General features: G+C 37.1%; 2 protein-coding genes across 2 annotated transcripts; one reads left to right on the forward strand and one right to left on the reverse strand.

Moving 5' to 3' along the window:
* Window positions 1-3813: 3813 nt before the first annotated feature.
* LOC148906711 (uncharacterized) lies at window positions 3814-9762 on the reverse strand. The gene is made up of 3 exons (XM_089038108.1): window positions 9327-9762; window positions 6912-8279; window positions 3814-3824 (listed from the first exon to the last, which is right to left on the reverse strand). Exons 1-3 carry the CDS (start codon window positions 9760-9762, stop codon window positions 3814-3816), a joined length of 1815 nt encoding a protein of 604 aa, XP_088894234.1.
* Window positions 9550-14860, forward strand: LOC148906712 (uncharacterized). The gene is made up of 5 exons (XM_089038109.1): window positions 9550-10615; window positions 10977-11050; window positions 11154-11245; window positions 11587-11696; window positions 14756-14860. Exons 1-5 carry the CDS (start codon window positions 10235-10237, stop codon window positions 14858-14860), a joined length of 762 nt encoding a protein of 253 aa, XP_088894235.1. The 5' UTR covers window positions 9550-10234.
* The last annotated feature ends 227 nt before the right edge of the window (window positions 14861-15087 follow it).

Genomic DNA, 15087 nt, shown 5'->3' on the forward strand with positions numbered 1-15087 from the left:
CACTTTACAGTGTGATAGCTATCAAAATTCAATGCACTTTTTATATTGTGTTATTGTATTTGTGCTGTCAGTAATAAGTAAGTAAAACAAGGCCACAAACACGATATTTGTGTAAGACTGAAGTCTGAAGTCTGAAGTCTGAAGTCTGAAGTCTGAAGTCTGAAGTCTGAAGTCTGAAGTCTGAAGTCTGAAGTCCCTTCAGGGCTTATAAATTCATTTTACTATAATTATTTAGCAATAAAACATAAAACATCGATGGAAACTATTGTAGTAAAAGGATAAAAACCCTCATTTCTTTATACTCACACCTACCTTTTCGGCCATGTTGCTTAGCCTTACTTGTTGGAGTTTTCTCAAAATCGTATCCGGCTGCCGGACCCGGAGACACTGAGTACTTATTTGCATATTTCATGAGACATTTTGGTAAAAATACAAAAAAAGTCCGAGGTTGATGTGAAGAAGATAGATAATGAATCCACTTTTATCAACCTTCGATCAGTAGATTGAAGTAAAAAACTTAAGTAATGTGTTCTGGACTTGGAGATAAAAGCTCTTTAGTGAAGGGTGGTTTGTCTTGATTTCAAAAAGCCGTCAAATGGATATGAATACTTATTTTTCTCTTTTTTCCCTTTCAGAATTTTGCTTATTTTTGACGCTAGAATGAATGTAAGAGTCAGGAAAAATAATAATTTGTTCCAGCGTTTTATATTTGCGAGCAGTGACGACTTTAATATGGGCAATTTTCAATTGATAATAAATGCAAATTTAGTGATAACGGTGGTCCAGGATTTATGCGCTGTAAAAAAATCATTTTGATGAATTTCGAGAAAATAAAGTCATTATCATTACCTACTAGTAATTATCTTTCTATGGTAAAAGTTTGAGGGAAAACTATTTTCTGATCCGACTGCAGTGGGCCGCTTTTACAGAGGCTGCCTCTTATAACAAGCTTAATTAGGAGTGGTTATGACTGAGCTTCGAGGGTCTTCACTGACTACCATGACTAATTCACATCCATTGAAAGGACTTTTTTCTTAATCAAAAAGTTACATGTATGCTTGGATCAACGCAAAACAAAACAAAAATAATTAAAAATAGAAAATTATAGAAAAATAAATGCCCTCCAGATTTTCAATGTTTTGTTGGACTTTCTGAAAAAACTTTAGTTCATATAAAGAATTATTTTCTAGAGAAACTTCAAGCCATTTTCATTGGATTGATAAGTTAGTTTACTTCATAGAATAGAAAATTTACGGTCAAAAGCTTGATTGAGTAGGTATCATGTTTAGGTCACCCATCTAAATACTAACCCCCCTCTGCCGGGCTTGACTCGGTATCAGTGAGGCGATGCTCATGGGTTTTCCACTGAGCCAAGAATCTAAGGAATCAGCATAACAATAGGCTGTGAAAACAATGCACCAGATAGACTAGACTTTTTGACATTATTATTTTAACCGATTCCGTGCGTGGCAGAGATGCAAGGGATTAGCCGAGATGGTCTGGGGGCCGGCTGGTCTCTCCCCTGATGCTTCGGCTAGAACATTTTCTTGCGTAATTCGTACACCCAAGGGCAGAAGGATTTAATCGCCGTCAGGTCCGAAGTCCATACGCCGCCTCAGCTCTACGGATGTCTCGGGGGTATGGCACCTTGGAGTCGTTTTTTTTTTTTTTTTTTTTTAATTTCTTTTGTGGACTCAAGTCCAAATACCACCTTTTGAAAGATTTTTTTTCTTTTTTCACCCGCATTAAATTTTACAAAACATTTTTATTTCTAGCAGTTTATCCAATCTTAGCATGTCTTTTTTTTTTTTTTTTTTTTTGCTGTGTAAAAACATTTAAGTAAAGTAAAGAGAGATTTTTAAACCTACACGCTAATCCAACAGCAGTACGTATTCTTTCAATTTACACAGTTCGTACTAGGTTTCCACAACCACAATTTACACGATTACTCTTAGTAAATAGATATAACAAAGCCTTGTGGGATCGAGTTGTGGCTAAACTTTGGAAGCAAATGCTTTTGTTCCAAGGGAAATTTGAATAATCTAGGGGTATTCCTTCATCTCATTTTGGAGTACGTATGTCTTGACCTGATTCTTGAGTATTTTTTTCCTGAAATTTATTGTTTATCTTGACGGGTTGCCGGTCATTACACACTTCATCATGCACTGGCTCAACGACCGGTAGCCGGTCAAGAAAAACAAAAATTAAAATGTAACCGGCGTGCCAGTTATATTTATTTAAACGCACGATGGATGATTTTATACATATGCGAGTTGGGATAGGCGAGTAAGGACGTAGTAGGGGAGTTCACTTACCTTGAACCAAGATACCACAGGGAGCCCAAACCCTTTACTTTAACTAATTGTTCTCATTTACTATTAGAAACCAGAATGTCACTTTGCGCCATTGGAATAGCCTTTTTATCCCTTCCCAAATTAAAGCATTTGTTGATTATTTTGCTACCATGGAGTTCACATCCAGGACTTTTGGCTACGGCTATTTAAGGGTATCCTTGACCATATTTTAGAGTATTCTTTTTTCAAATGACCGTATTTAAGGGTATCCTTGACCATATTTAAGAGTATTTCTTTTTTCAAATGACCGTATTTAAGGGTATGTAAGTGTGTGTGTAAGTGTGTGTGTAAGTGTGTGTAAATGTGTGTAAGTGTGTGTGTAAATGTGTGTAAGTGGTGTGTAAGTGGTGTGTAAGTGTGGTTGGTAAGTGGTGTGTAAGGTGTGTGTGTAAGGTGTGTGTGTAAGTGTGTGTGTACGTTGTGGTAAGTGGTGGTAAGTGTGTGTGTAAGTGTGTGTGTAAGTGTGTGTGTAAGTGTGTGTGTAAGTGTGTGTGTAAGTGTGTGTGTAAGTGTGTGTGTAAGTGTGTGTGTAAGTGTGTGTGTAAGTGTGTGTGTAAGTGTGTGTGTAAGTGTGTGTGTGTAAGTGTGTGTGTAAGTGTGTTGTGTAAGTGTGTGTGTAAGTGTTGTGTGTAAGTGTGTGTGTAGTGTGTGTGTGTGTTGTGTAGTGTGTGTGTAAGTGTGTGTGTGTGTGTTGTGTAAGGTGTGTGTAGTGTGTGTGTAAGTGTGTGTGTGGTGTGTTGTGTGTGTGGTAGTGTGTGTAAGTGTGTGTGTGTGTGTGTGTAAGTGTTGTGTGGTATGGTGTGTGTACGTGTGTGTAGTGTGTTGTGTGTGTGTCGTGTGTGTGTGTGTGTACAGTGTGTGTAGGTGGTGTGTAAGTGTGTGTAGTGTGTGTAAGTGTGTGTAAGTGTGTGTAAGTGTGTGGACGGACGGACGGACGGACGGACGGATTAGCGGGCGAGAAATTTAGGTTTCCTTAAGCTACGGACACACGGTGCAACATCGCGCGATGACACACGACGTCATTTGTTGCACGCAACGTTGCTGAAGTAGAAAACTATCCTACTTCAGCACCTTTAATTATTTTTTCCATTATAGAGAATCCCGCACGAGCGGAGCACCATACTTAAGTAAAAATGGTAAACCACCGAGTTGATTTTTCATGGCTTGGCTGACGTCACTTCCGTCCGTCCGTGTACACAACACAGGAATCCCGCTTGATGTCAAAGCAAAACTACTCACAAATGCGGCTCTCAAATGCACAGAAAAATCGCTTTAGGACAAGTTAAAAACAATTAAAAAAAACTTTCATGTAGTCAAAGATGGATCAAGAAGTGTTCTTCAAGAATTCAGATGTGTTTTTTAGCAAACAATCGTATTTATATATTTTTTGTTTTTGACAAGCATTTTTCTCGACGAATCGACGAATCAAAGACTTTCTCTCAAAACTTTCAATATTAATTTATTTTAATGCTGGAAGAAATATAACACTAAGAGCATATTACAACAAATATTCGTCCTTTATTTAACTTTGTAAATCTTTAATAATTCGGTTGTTTTAACTAATTATCGTATGTTTTTTTCGTTCAAGAAAAATGCAGCTTTGTTCGCCTCCTAGCTAGTATGATTATACCAATGCGCTTAAATTTGTGTTGTTGAGATGTTATTGTATAAAGACCTAAACTTTCACTTTAAAAAGCTAAAAAATATTCAAAAACATTTACAAACGTCAAATGACTGACAAGAAATTCATTTTGCATTGTCTTTTGCATTATTTTCTATTTTGTCTCAGTAGATCTTAGTAGTAGTCAAGTTTAACTGAATGGTAAACTTCGTCTCTTTTAAAGTGTATATGACACGAAAAAATTTTAATGTTAAGAATGTGTAGTTTATTGGCATTAATAAGAATATCATGGTTAAATTTGTTCCAAAAACGTATTTCTCTAGAAATTCAAAAAATTTTAGCACGAGTTGTGACGTCATTTTGTTTACAAGTCTCCAGATTTAGTTGCAAATACACGAAATATGTTTGAATATAGAATCTTAATTTCAAGTAGTACACTTTTCAATTTCCCAACATTGGAAGAGTACTACGTAAGCTATCAAATGAAGCTGACTAAAATATGTCTTTTGTTGTTAATTTATATGAATTACAATTTATATTTAGTACATTACTACTGAATCTAGAGTACGTGTCAACAAAATGACGTCACAAATTGGGATTAACTTTCGCAAATATCTCAAGAAATAAGCTTTTGAAACAAATTTTGTTACGATATATTCATTATTACTAACAAACTATCACTCGACGAAATAATGGATTTGGTCATCATATGTCCGCTTGGCAAATGTTGGGCAAATATGGTGCTCTATATTTGCCCATACATTTGCCTATGCAGGCAAAGGTCGGGGTAAATTTCTAATAAATTTGCCATTGCTTTGCCATACATCTGAACACATGGGTAAATATGTTATATATTTGCCCTTAGTTTAGACGCATTTACCCAGTGGGGATATATGATAACCGTTTTTGCCCTATATTTGCCCTATTGTCAAATGAAGGGCACATATGAAATCAACTTTGCACTAGGCTTTGCCCCATATTTACCTGGGGAGCAAATACAATACCCCAAACTGAGTATATCCGATGTGAGGTTTCCGTTTCAATTTATTGCAATCAAAACTTTTCAAAACAAATCAATAATTTTTCAACTGAATTATGATGGATGTTGGCTTGTTTTTACGACTTACGAGGGGGGAGTGCATGCAGGTCCATCTCAGTCATATGTGTCAATTTTTTCTCCTAACGCATGACATCAATGTTGCGACCACATTAATTCAATCATTGTTTTGCTTTGATGTCATGAAAGTGAGGTTATATGCGTTGATACACACAGGAAAAAACGCGGACGATGTATTTTTAATATGCGTAAGTCGTACATGCGTTTTTTCCAGTGACAATAAGAAAACTCATTAACCCATTAACCTCAGCTGCATTTCAAACCGCTAACATCTGTAATATTATTTGAAGCATCAATTTTGTTTAGTCTAAACATATGAATTCATCTTTTTTATTGGCAATATATGCAATTTCATTCATAATTATTTTAATTCATCTAATTTTAAACTCATCAAAGAATTCATTCAATTTTCATTTTGACTATCTAGTTACTGATGCACAGTTCAAACAGTTTATTTTTGATAGCTTTGAATATTTTTCCTGGATGATACTTTACTGTCATCTCCATCATCCGTACAATTTACGTTGTAAAGGACAAACAATTAATACTCTTTCTTTGTCAATAACATCGTAAGCAGCAACAAACTGGCTGTGTATCCTTTGTATGGGAATGAATGTAGAGGGCCCTTCCATTTCAAACAAGTTTCTGCACCAAATTTCATGTGGTCTGCCAATCCTGTGTCTTTCTGGATGTCGCTGATACCATCGAACCTTTGCCATACACAATGATTCCTGCTTGCCATCAAATATAATGGTTTGTTTAAGAAAGAAATCGACAACACCGGGGCGCAAGTCAAATGAATCGGTCTCAATACTGCCACTATATTGGCCACACCAACTTGCAAAAATGAAGGAAGAACGTTCCAGTCTAGAGTCAGAGGACCCTAGCTTTGTCCCCGAATATCCAATGGTACTAATTCTCTCAAACGTATCGGTAACACATTCAATGACCGAGTGTTGAGGTAAAATTGTTTCATAAGCTTTAAAGAGATATTCTGTATAGTCATCATCAAGAACATCAATGGATCGAGGTGAAAAACATGAGTATGCATTCATATTGCTCCACTCTAAGCAACGTAGTACTTGACCAACTGAAAGATTAAGTGTTGATGGTATTGATGGGATGCTTTCGCCAAGTGTTCCTACTTGTTGTGCCTCCTGAAGAAGTTGAAATACTGGTTGGAAAGTTTCTCGAAATCTCTCTGGTAAAGGGATATCTCTTAGTTCATGCTTTTGGAGAAATTTTCTCATGATTTGTATTTCAACAGATCTATTGTTAGTTCGAAACGCTCCTAAAATCCCATTGAAACGTTCGAAGCTGAAAAGCCAAAATGAATATACAGGCCCGTAATCTAAAATACATTGTTTGAGGTGCAGGTGTAGATGCATGTTTGGCGTAACACGTTCCTTTCCATATCTTTTTTCAAACGATTTACAAAATTCCACTAGGTAATCATGTCCTTCTTGTAGCTCTTCAGTTGTAATAAGTGGAGAGCAAAGGTGAAAGCAGGACAATACGAATAACCTCCACAGCTCCAAATCATCTGTTGGAACGATATTCCAAATGCAGAATACAGAATACAAGAGAGTCCATGTTTTCCACTGATCAGCAGTAAATCCTCCAAACGATGTTGATATCTTTTTCGGGAGACGCCCAATAAATGATGGTGCTTTGACGTCATCTACCTTTTCCTGGATTTTATTCAAATTTTCTTTAGAAATAATTGGCGTTTCAGCATTTAGCCATACATTTTTCATTAAATGTTTTGCTGTCCCTAAAAACAAATTGTGCATAGGATCAACAACATGGTAACGAGTACAATCGAAGTAAGGTAACTGTAAGAGTTCAGAATATCTTGTTCCAGTGGAAGTTTCAATTTGGTTTCGTTCATCAGCGGTTGTTGCATTGAGTATTTTCTGAGCCTCTCTTCGATGCTCTTCATTTGTCCTTGGTGTATCGTCATCTTCGAAACCTGAAAAATCCATGCTACTAAAATCTCCGGGAAAAAATCTTGTGCACTTTGAGCACCCTCGGTGAGCAGTACATCCTAAGAAACCGCAAACTTTTCTTAGTGCAGGAATGTCACAAGCAATACAAAGGAGGGCAGCTCGAAAACATCTTGCTGTTCTACTCCCATGAGGCCGAACTTGGATGCCTTCGTGCCACAATAAGTTCAATTCGGCTACAAGTGGTTGTAAGTACGTATTGATATTCAATTTGGGCTCGTGTGGACCAGGTATTACCCCAACTATTATTACGTTTTCCTCTTTGTACCTTTCTTTTCTCGGAAGATTTAGGAGGACCATATATATGACTCCAACGCTATAGACACTGTGCTTAAAAGGCTGAAACCAGTCAACATTCAGCATAAAAGCATAATTATTAGGCTGGGCAAGGAAAGGAGTGCCGTTAAAATATTGCCAATCTTTCCACACTTGGCCATCGTAAATATCAACTAAAATATCGTCCGGTACATTCCGATTTCTCCAAATCTCACATTTTTGTACAAAGTCTGGTCGCTTAATAAAGTGAGTTAGAGTGTCTCTGATGCTTTTATAACAATAAACTTTATGTGGGTACAATTTTGTCTGTCCATTTTTCAAACGAATTTCCTTAAGCAATTCCGCTCCACAAGGTGTGCGGCGAAACAATTGACGGTGATTCGGAAAAGCAATGTGAGAACATGGTTTAGCAATGACACGCCCGAATCTTGTTGTTATGCAGTCTTGAAAACGGTATAGGGTGTCGCATTTCGGACAAACAACATACTTTGAATGCTTATCTTTAAAAGAAAGATAATTTTTCAAGAGTTTGAAGGAGCTCGGGAAAACCAATACTGCGGTTGGGAAAATGATTGGCGAAAGCTCACACAAAACCTCAAAAATCGCTTTAAAAAAGGCGAGGAGAATATCAATGCCTCGGTCTGGTACAGAAAAGTATGCAGACCAAAAGCACACAAACAAGGCAATCCAGTTAATAAGGGTCACTCGGGAACTTGCTTCGACGGCAACGCTTATTTCTGCACTAGATTGTTCAAAATCTCTTTCTACGTCTTCGATATCAATATCCCAAGTTTCAACCAATCTCCTTCTTTCATTTCCTCTTATCTCTTCATGGTCAGATTCACTGTCCAACTTGTCATCCCAAAACACTTGATCTTCTTCCTCAAAGTTATTTATTCCGTCTCCTTTAAACATAAGCAAATACGATGTATTTTATTCATTCGGCATTGCATAACTGCAACATAGTATAAGATAAAGTGTGAAACCATTATAATACTAGAAAAAAAAATGTCAGTAAAAAAAACCTCATGGGCTAAGGGACCGGTCATTATTTAAGTTGGGGGGGGGGGGGGGGGAGAAAAAATTGGGGGGGGGGGGGCCTGAAATTTTTGCTAGTGAAAGTCTTGAAATTTAAAAATGACTTTTAGGGAAAATTTTTAAATTTTTTACTACAATCCATGGGGGGTTTTCGATAAACGTGGATGCCTTCAAATGGGGGGCCTTGAAATTTTTTTGCGTCACTGACAATTTCTCCTCCACCCCCCCCCCCCCCCCCCTCTACCTCCAACTTAAATAATGACCGGTCCCTAAATGTATAATTTTGACCCAAATTTTGCTCTGAAAATAAATGATTTCCATTGAAAATAAAATATAAATTTCTAAGTCAGCAAAACAACAATTTATAATTCGTGAAAGAAAAATGATAAATCGAAAATAAAAAACCCAAGAGACATATTAAATAAATTACTTATAATTGTATTTCTCTAACTTGACAAACATGTTTTGCCGGATACCATGCTATCTCAGGATGACCACAGTCATGAATTGATTTGGAGACAAAAATGTACAGCAATATCCATTTGAACATAGTAAATTCTTTTTGGCGTTTTAAATGAGTTATCTCTAGCTATGATTTTATAAACTCTTTGAATGAACCTTTCTGAATGAACACTGAGGTTTTAATGGCAACCATAAGCCGATTACTTAATAATGCACCCTTCTTAAAAGTAACGGTGAAAACGAGGCTAAGATAGAAATAGAAAAGAATCATTTGTACCTCTAACTTAATCTCGCTTCAATAACACTAATGCTTGGTAGTAAATCCAATAGGGGAGCTAGATCATGTGCAAATCAGCCGCTTGTTAAAGATTCAGTCTTTTATCTATGCAGTTTGACTTTAACATTTAAAGATTATATAATCTAATCATCAAATAAACGTATAACATCAATACCTTTTTGTGAAGTAGCTGGTAAGAATTCGTCACTTGATGGTTGGTTTGTATTTGGCACATCAGAGGAGTCTTGATCAGTTTGGTCCAAAACGTTTATCTCGCTGTAGTCATTAGAAGAAGTGTCGTTCTGGCCGTCAATCTCGTGAGTGAAAATACTATCATTTGAGTCTTCGTCGTCATTCCGCTGTAATTGCCATTGATTTGTTAAAGGATCATAAAATTCTTCTTTGTGACGGCAAAATACTCTGTAATGTAAATCTTCGTTACAATGAAAGCAATGATAACGCTTTGACATCGCAGAAGACATTTTGTTTTCCAGAACTATATAATTAAAAAGACGGTGTGTATCATTGGGATAATTACTCAAAATCCAAGCATTTTGAATGGCTAACAGCCATATTCCAGCGTAATAAAGTTCCACGTCCATCAACCACATGCCACTGGACAAAAGCACGCCGGATCTTTATTACCGCGCCCTTTTCCTTAGAGCTGTCACTGTTGGCGGCAGATAATGGTACGATGGTTTTAGAGCTAGAAGCTAATCAAGTTTATTGCAATGATATTTCGTGAATCTAGGCTTTAGAAAAAATTTCATAACTTTATAAAATGGAGCAAATAGCTTTAAGATAATAAATATATTACTTAACATGAATCCTGGATACAACTTCAGCATTTTTATAAGACAGTTATTCCTTTTTTTATTATTAGACTTCATTATATGAACGTATATGTCATCACAAGTCACGTGATACGCCGTGATAGATAGGGGGTAGATTTGTTCGGTGGATGTGCTTATTCGTTCATTCGCCTTTTGGTCACAAACAGGTAACAAACTCTGTCGGTCATCTAGTTTCCCGCACATTCTATATCTTTGCTTATAAATTGCGTTCATTCGTCGCGATCAAAAAATGGGAAGAACATCTACACCTTTACCAGGACGCCCAATGCCAATCCATTCTGTTACTGCAACTACCAGTACAAGCAGTACCAGTAGACATACTGAAAATGGCGCCAATTCTCAAAGGCTTAACATACTTATTCCCTCTGTCCCTGGTGGTAACGAGGATGTGCTAAGAGAACACAGAAATCGCCTATTGCAAGCAACAAGCGAGAATGAGAACGTTGACCCCGACAGCGAAAAAGAAGAAATTTCTTCAAATTTCGAAACGATTGTGAAACAGTTTAAAGAACTGCAAGCACAAAACCGCCAAATACTAGCCGCCTTAAAAGAAAGCCAGCAGAACAAGGACAACAGCAAGACCAAGATTACTGTCTCAAAGGCTGTTGCAGTAAGTAAAGTGGCAATATTTAAAAAAGCAAGCTATTTTTATTGATAATTTTACTGGGAATTCTTGGCGCGAAGAGTAGTTGGTATAATTATGCAGCGGTATAATTTATGCAATGCTAAAATTGGCGGGAAACCCGCCATGGTAGTGGTTAATGCTACCAAACTTTACTATTGATTTCCAATAACAAGACACTGAATGATAATGATAATTTCCTTTTTTGTAAAGGAATTGATTTGATTTCGATTTTTTTCCCAATATTATACAATCACAGCCATACAAATACTGAAAACATTATTACTATGTCTAAGAATAACTTAAGGTACATCTTATGATTTTAATGAATTATATTATGTTATTACAGTCTGAAGTACGCTTGGTAGCAAAGAAATTACGGGACAGGGAAGAAAACCCTCTTATATGGGATTTTACTAAAGCGTAAGTATGAAAATTTAATAAAAATGATCTTGTCTGAATCATCCATAGTTTCTTTCCATATTAAGTTTCCACTTACCACTCAAATATGGCATTTCCTAATTAGTTTCAGAGATGACGTCAACGAACATATTAATAACGCAATAAGGGATAGAGTTCTGAATGTTCATAAGGATGTCTCTGCCGTCGAGTTAGAAGGTATTTATGTATTTTATATTACGAAGTGCGAAAGGCCTTATGCACCTATCAAAGTTAACCCGGGGGGGAGGGGTGAGGACAAAGGGTGGTGGTGGTCGGGGGGGGGGGGGGGGGGGAGGGGGTAACGAAATCCTTTTAGAAATATTCAAATGCCGAAGGGAGGGGAAGCAGTTTGAAATAAAATAACATGGAAAAAAAAAAAAAAAAAAGAAAAAAAACGAAACAAAACAAAACAAAGCAAAAACAAATGGATGCTAAAGGAGTAATTGTCGGCCAAATGCCAAAACTTCTAACAAATTTTGTCTCAAGTTTTAATATATGGGTACTTGATATAATTTCAGCTGCCCTTAAAAGTCACTTTCTGACGAGAAGAAAGAGAAACAAAAGAGAGCGTTCAGGGGCCCTTGGAAGGCATCAAAAGATGCAGCGGAAAACACAAAGAAGACAAAATGTGAGTAAACTGAATTTGCAACGATTATGACTTTGTTTAATAAGAAACTTTGACTGACGGTGGTTTTTTTTCTTTTTTCTTTTCGCTCCTAAAATCCAGATCCAAGGCAGCGGACTTGTCAACCTCGCTATCACCAGGGGACAAAGAGAAAGTCAAGGCAATTATGAAACTGGAGTATATGTCATCAGAGGAGTCGATGTCAGAGGCGGATGACCAGGCTGATGACGATACAGCGGACAGTGGCTCTAATAACGAAGGGGGCCCTACTAAGCAGAGTAAAGTTTTAATAAAACACCCTCTGCCATGGAGAAGCCCCCTAGCTAATCAGTTCATGGAAAGCATGGACCGAAAGGCAAAAAGGAGGCTGTCAGAGCGCAGTCTCACCATGCTTTTGAAGCGGAAAATCGGGGAGCCGTCAAGACGCCCAAGGCCATCTGGAGGTCCCGAATGGGCATTGAGAGCCTAAAGGTTTTTATCAAATCAAGGGCACTGGGACACCGAACGTGGTTGGGGTTTCTACGAGTTTTATGAATTAAATCTTGTGTCACTGTTCCTCCGTTCCTTTGGCCTGATTTCTAGGGTTTTCGTTCTTCTTTCGATTACTTGAACGTTATACTCGTTTACTTGAAGAAATCCAAAGGTCAAACGGTATAGCAGCGGCTATTTAAGCCTATTGACCTTTGGATTTCTTAAAGTAAACAAGTATAATGTTCAAATAATCGAAAGAAGAAGGAAAACCCTAGAAATCAGGCCAAAGGAACGGAGGAACAGTGACACAAGATTTAATTCATAAAACTCGTAGAAACCCAACCACGTTCGGTGTCCTTAATTAAGTTTTTGCAGTTATAAATGAAGTGTACTACTACAGAATATCTAAAAAGAATCGTACATAAGCCACAGATCGATTGACAACTAAATATATTATGATCTCCTTTCACAAATTCTGTCACAAGATGAAACAAACACCTGTAATTAATTTACAGAACTAGCATTTTCAATTAGTTGTAGTTAACAAATTGTTCATAGTTAATCAGTCGTCAAGAAAAGGAAATTCACAATAAAAATGTTTCAGTATGATTTATGTCTTTTTTCCTGCTTCTTAGTATAGGTTAGCTATGTTTAAAGTATGAGGTGGTTGTCACGACATATATCGTTTCTATTTTTTTTGGCCTGCCATAAGTGACAATAGCTGAAGACTGATAATATAGTTAAATTTAGCAAATATGATGAGCATAATTCAACTGAGCAAATATGGCTAAGACGCGCTGGTACATCTGAGGCATTAAGGGGGCATTAATCACATATACGGTCAGAGCATATCGCATGGTATATGTAAGGCATAAATCACATATACGGCCTGGAAAAATACAGGGTATATGTAAGGCATTAATCACATATACCGCCTGGGCAAAGACAGGGTATATGTAAGGCATTAATCACATATACGACCTGGGCAAAGACAGGGTATACGTAAGGCATTAATCACATATACGGCCTGGGCAAACACAGGTTATATGTAAGGCATAAATCACATATACGGCCTGGGGAAACACAGGGTATATGTAAGGCATAAATCACATATACGGCCTCGGCAAAGACAGGTTATATTTAATTCATAAATCACATATACGGCCTGGGCAAAGACAGGGTATATGTAAGGCATAAATCACATATACGGCCTGGGAAAATACAGGGTATATGTAAGGCATTAATCACATATACGGCCTGGGCAAAGACAGGGTAAATGTAAGGCATTAATCACATATACGGCCTGGGAAAATACAGGGTATATGTAAGGCATGAATCACATATACGGCCTGGGGAAACACAGGGTATACGTAAGACATAAAACACATATACGGGCTGGGCAAATACGTGCACATATCAAATGAGCATTCACATTTACTACCGGGTAAATGTATGGATGATATGATATCTGCTATATATTTGCCGTTTGGGATTTTACTGGGCCATACGGACTTTGCCATCTGTGCCCATGGGATAAATGTGTAGGTACATATCATATACAGTCATTGGGCAAATATTGTTTACTATTAGTCAAATATGATATTTGCCCATATATTTGTCTATATGTTTGCCTACATGACAAATCCATTTTTTCGTCGAGTGTATACATTTTAAATGATGGAATGTTTTCGTGTCATATACACTTTAAGTATGCTTATTTTCTGCTCACCTTAACCAATTTTCAAGTCTGTTTTTTGGTCTTGATTTGTCCTAAATCTCCAGATTTTCGATTTCAATGAAATACATCCGAGGTAAATTTCACTAAACTTGATATTGTATTGGATTATCTGTAGTTATCTTTCGCTTTTTTTAAGTAAAAGAGATTCAAAGCCTAAAACTGTCGGCCTTGGAAAACTCTGTCGAAGAATGTTTGAAGAACAAAACTAGCTCCTGGGGGTGGTGGTGAAATGTGTACAAAATTCCTAAGTGTAAGAGAATAAAACTCGCGCAAAGAAAACGATTTCACTGCATGGTTTTTATTATGGGAGAAATTATCTTCATCTCGAATAAAAAATAAATGAAGATTTTTTTCCCGATCTTATTTTTACCTTTCAGTTTCATTCAAATTGTTCTCCCTGTGACTTCCATATCGGGAGCTCTGCTTTTAGGCAGTGCCTAAATATATATATTATAGCTGGAGAACTTTGTAGCCGACATTGGTGGTCAGCTAGTTGGTTTATGGTTGGGGGTCTCATTCCTCACGGGAACGGAACTGGTCCTGAACTGGTTATACTGATCGTTCTCCATTTTTTTTTTTTTTTTTTTCAAGCTCGGGTATTCATCAACAAATTAAGAAAGGCAACTTCATTTTGTTTGACAAATACCTGAGACTTTTTCAATGCATATTTTTAGACTTGACATGAAGAACGACATGTCTTCTTCAGTGGCTTGAAGTAAAATCTCGCAGTTTTTAAGCCACGCGTTTGACAGCTTTGTCTCCATTAAACAAGTCTCTATTAAAGAAAATAGGCGCCATCGATCCCGGCAGGGAAAAAATTGGCCTATATTAATTGTACTAAACCCTTTTACAGTCTTCGAATAAGACCATGGACAAGATCAAAACGAGACCAACTAAACCAAAACAAGACCAATACAAGACCAAAACAGGGCCAAAACAAGACCTAAACAAGACCTAAACAAGACCTAAACAAGACCAAAACAAGACCAAAACAAGACCAATACAAGACCAAAACAGGGCCAAAACAAGACCAAAACAAGACCTAAACAAGACCTAAACAGGGCCAAAAAAAGATCAAAACAAGACCAAAACAAGACCAATACAAGACCAAAACAAGATCAAAACAAGACCAATACAAGACCAAAACAAGACCAAAACAAGATCAAAACAAGATCAAAACAAGAC

Source organism: Actinia tenebrosa, unplaced genomic scaffold (genome assembly GCF_029948245.1).
Source record: "Actinia tenebrosa isolate PJP-AT-01 unplaced genomic scaffold, QUT_ActTen_1.0 PGA_scaffold5__44_contigs__length_20552954, whole genome shotgun sequence".
Classification (NCBI taxonomy): domain Eukaryota; kingdom Metazoa; phylum Cnidaria; class Anthozoa; order Actiniaria; family Actiniidae; genus Actinia; species Actinia tenebrosa.